At 36.7% G+C, this 4252-nt stretch overlaps 1 protein-coding gene across 1 annotated transcript in view; it reads left to right on the plus strand.

Moving 5' to 3' along the window:
- UACA (uveal autoantigen with coiled-coil domains and ankyrin repeats) overlaps positions 1-4252 on the plus strand; it is an 86432-nt gene that overhangs the window by 75410 nt on the left and 6770 nt on the right. Inside the window, 3 exon segments of the mRNA XM_007467847.1 lie at positions 4-50; positions 1603-4245; positions 4248-4252. The exon segment at positions 4248-4252 is cut by the window's right edge and continues 106 nt beyond it. Coding sequence (XP_007467909.1) covers positions 4-50; positions 1603-4245; positions 4248-4252 — 2695 coding nt within the window.

Below are 4252 nucleotides of genomic sequence, written 5' to 3' on the forward strand. Positions count from 1 at the left end.
AAGAAGATATGCTTCTTAAACAAGGTCAGATGTACATGACAGACTCACAGGTAATATTTTATTTTAAAATATATTTATAAAAATAATTGTGCCTTTTTAAAAAGAGGAAAAGAGCATTGTATATTTATCATCTATATGTACATTGAATAAGGTTTTCATTATCAAAGAAAAGTTGGCCTTGTGGTCTTGAGTTTAATAAAAGCAGATTTTGCTGTGTCTAGTGCCCTCTAGAGTATTTTTGGTGACAGTGACTTAAATAAGAGATTTGAATTACAATTTCATTGTCTTTGACAGTAGCCCTCTATTCTTTAACAGCAGTTGGTCACCTCTTCATATTTGCCCATTAAAGGGGGAGACAGGTATGAATAATTCAAAAGGCATTTGTCTTGACTTTTAAATGTATTGTTCCTTGCATTCAAACATATATGCTATATTTTGGAAATTCACCACAAAATAAAGCTTCCAAGACGGAGCGTTATCTGATTTTCTTACTTGTTTAACTGCTCCTCACTTTTAGTTTCCAGTAAATACAAGGTTTGCGTTTTTAGTACCTTCTATGAACTGCAGAACTGATAAATATTTGGTCTTTTAAAGGTTTTTTTACATACTTTTTTCTGTAGAAGAGTGAATTAGCCTACATGATGTCTAAGATCACTCTAAGCTGGAAACTTCTAAGATTCTAAGTTGAGAGACTGGTTGTCAATCAACTGAATAATATTTAAGAACATAAGATAAATATTTGATTGTAATAAAATGAGTATGGAAATTGTGAAGCTGTGTAAGTAGTTTGTTGGTAGATGATAGTAGTCTTAGTCTAAAGATAACTGGTAAGTTGAAAGATAATTAGAAGCAGACTGAGGCTGGGAAATTATTCCATGTTGTTAATTTTCTTCTTCATCCATGGGAAGGCAGTGTGGATTGAAATGAACAACAGTAAAACCTGCCTATTAAAATAGTGGGTTGTACTCATAGCACCTGGCTTTAAAAGAGCCCTTATTGTAATAGGGTGGATGGGGAAAAATAGAAATAGTTAATCTTTCATGGTTATATGTTCTGATACTTACGAAATATTTCAATGAGAACTTAAATTGTACTTCTTTTTTGTTAGCATTTAATAGAGGAAACAAGATGTCAATCCAATTTTGTAGTAAGATCGTATGCTAAGTTCTAATTTATCTTTCTTTTTGAGAGAAGAAAACATGTTTCTATTTTGTGAGTTGCTTAACATCATTCTCTTGACAGTTCTTATACTAGCTAGGATTATTTTGGTAGTATTTTTATAATTTAAACAACATTACACTGGAGTTAACGTTGAGGGAACTTAGAAGTCAATATATGTTATTAGAAAATAATATTCTATGGAATTATTTGCAGATTTAAAATTGTGAAAGCCTTGTTTTTACTCAAGGGTTCTGATGACTTTCTTCAGAATTTGAAGTTCTAAGCACATTATGTGCCATAAAACATAGAAATAGTAAATGTATGTTGATAAAGTTGATATTCATGTGTGGGTAGGTATTACCAATGGTAAGTTTGGTAAATAAGTAAGTGTCTTCTTTAGGCTTTTGGAATTGATATTTTATTTTATTATTATTTTTGCAGTGTACTTCCACAGGTATGCCAGCCCATATGCAAAGCAGATCTATGTTAAGACCACTAGAGCTGGCCTTACCTAATCAAACCTCATATTCAGAAAATGAAATTTTAAGGAAAGAATTAGAAGCAATGAGAAGTTTCTGTGATTCTGCAAAACAAGACAGACTCAAGCTCCAAAATGAACTGGCTCACAAGGTGGCAGAGTGCAAAGCCTTAGCATTGGAATGTGAAAGGGTCAAAGAGGATTCAGATGAGCAGATAAAGCAACTAGAAGATGCCTTGAAAGATGTTCAGAAGAGAATGTATGAGTCAGAAGGTAAAGTGAAACAAATGCAGACACATTTTCTTGCCCTGAAAGAGCACCTAACAAGCGATGCAGCTACTGGGAACCACAGATTGACAGAGGAACTGAAGGATCAGTTGAAAGACATGAAAGTGAAATATGAAGGTGCGTCTGCAGAAGTGGGGAAATTAAGAAACCAAATCAAACAAAATGAGATGTTAGTCGAAGAGTTTAAGAGGGATGAAGGCAAGCTAGTGGAAGAGACTAAGCGACTGCAGAAGGAATTGAGCATGTGTGAACTGGAGCGAGAGAAGCGAGGGAGAAAGGTCACTGAGATGGAAGGCCAGTTAAAGGACTTGTCATCCAAGCTGGCCCTTTCCATTCCTGCAGAGAAATTGGAAAACATGAAGAGCTTGTTGTCAAATGAAGTAAACGAGAAGGCAAAGAAATTAATAGAGGTGGAAAGAGAATATGAAAGATCACTTAGCGAAATTAGACCGTTAAAGAGAGAAATTGAGAATTTGAAGGCCAAACTGGCTCAGCAGGTCAAACCAGAAGAACATGAGCAGCTCAAGAGCAGATTAGAGCAAAAGTCAGGAGAACTTGGGAAGAGAATCAGTGAGTTAACGTCGAAAAATCAGACATTACAGAAGGAAATCGAAAAGGTCTATCTGGATAATAAGCTCCTCAACCAACAAGTACATAACTTAACGACTGAAATGAAAAATCATTACGTCCCTTTAAAAGTAAGTGAAGAAATGAAAAAGTCACGTGATGTAATTGTTGATGATTTGAATAAAAAGCTTTCAGATGTGACACACAAATATACAGAAAAGAAGTTGGAAATGGAGAAATTGCTGATGGAAAATGCCAGTTTAAGTAAGAACATTAGCCACCTGGAAACTGTGTTCGTACCTCCAGAGAAACACGAAAAAGAGCTAGTGGCTCTGAAATCCAGTATCGTTGAACTTAAGAAGCAGCTATCTGAACTTAATAAAAAATGTGGTGACGACCAAGAGAAAATATATTCGCTCACGTCTGAAAACACTGACTTGAAAAAGATAATGAGTAATCAGTACGTGCCAGTGAAAACCCACGAAGAGATGAAAACTGCTTTGAGTAGCACATTGGATAAAACCAGCAGAGAATTAGTAGACATGAAGAAAAAGTGTGAAGATACAAATCAAGAATTTGTGAAAATAAAAGATGAGAATGAAATATTAAAAAGAAACCTGGAGAACACTCAGAACCAAATAAAAGCTGAGTACATAAGCCTAAGAGAGCACGAGGAAAAGATGAGCGCTGTAAGGAAGAGCATGAAGAAGGTCCAGGACAACAGTGCCGAAATGTTGGCTAACTACAAAAAAGGCCAGGAGGAGATTGTAACACTGCATGCCGAGATCGAGGCCCAGAAAAGGGAACTTGACACAATACAAGAATGCATCAGGCTAAAATATGCTCCAATTATCAGCTTTGAAGAGTGTGAGAGAAAATTTAAAGCTACCGAGAAAGAACTAAAAGAACAGTTATCCGAGCAGACACAGAAGTGTCACATGAGCGAAGAAGAGGCCAAGAAGTGCAAGCAAGAAAGTGACAAGTTAAAGAAGGAGATCCTCACTCTTCAGAAGGATCTAAAGGATAAAAGTGTTCTTGTTGAGAATTCTCATGAAATGGAAGGAGCATTAAGCAGAAAAGCAGAAGAGCTGAACAGACAGTTAAAAGACCTGTTGCAGAAATACACAGAGGTAAAGAACGAGAAAGAGAAGCTGGTGGAGGAGAATGCCAAGCACACGTCTGAGATGCTTGCGGCACAAACTCTTTTGCAGAAACAGCATGTTCCACTGGAACAGGTTGAGGCCCTGAAAAAGTCTCTTAATGGCACAATTGAGATGCTTAAGGAAGAACTGAAGAGTAAGCAAAGGTGTTATGAGAAAGAGCAGCAGACAGTGACCCAACTGCGGCAGATGCTGGAGAATCAGAAGAACTCCTCTGTGCCCCTGGCAGAGCATTTGCGGATTAAGGAAGCATTTGAGAAAGAAGTTGGAATCATAAAAGCTAGCTTGAGAGAAAAGGAAGAGGAAAGCCAAAACAAAACCAAAGAGGTCTCCAAACTCCAGTCTGAGATTCAGAATACGAAACAAGCATTAAAAAAATTAGAGACTAGGGAGGTGGTTGATTTGTCTAAATATAAAGCAACGAAAAGTGATTTGGAGACACAGATTTCCAACTTAAATGAAAAATTGGCCAATCTGAATAGGAAGTATGAGGAAGTATGTGAGGAGGTTTTGCATGCCAAAAAGAAGGAACTGTCTGCAAAAGATGAGAAGGAATTGCTCCATTTCAGCATTGAGCAAGAAATCAAGGATCAGCAGG

The sequence above is a fragment of the Lipotes vexillifer genome, unplaced genomic scaffold (assembly GCF_000442215.2).
Source record: "Lipotes vexillifer unplaced genomic scaffold, Lipotes_vexillifer_v1.1 scaffold792, whole genome shotgun sequence".
Classification (NCBI taxonomy): domain Eukaryota; kingdom Metazoa; phylum Chordata; class Mammalia; order Artiodactyla; family Lipotidae; genus Lipotes; species Lipotes vexillifer.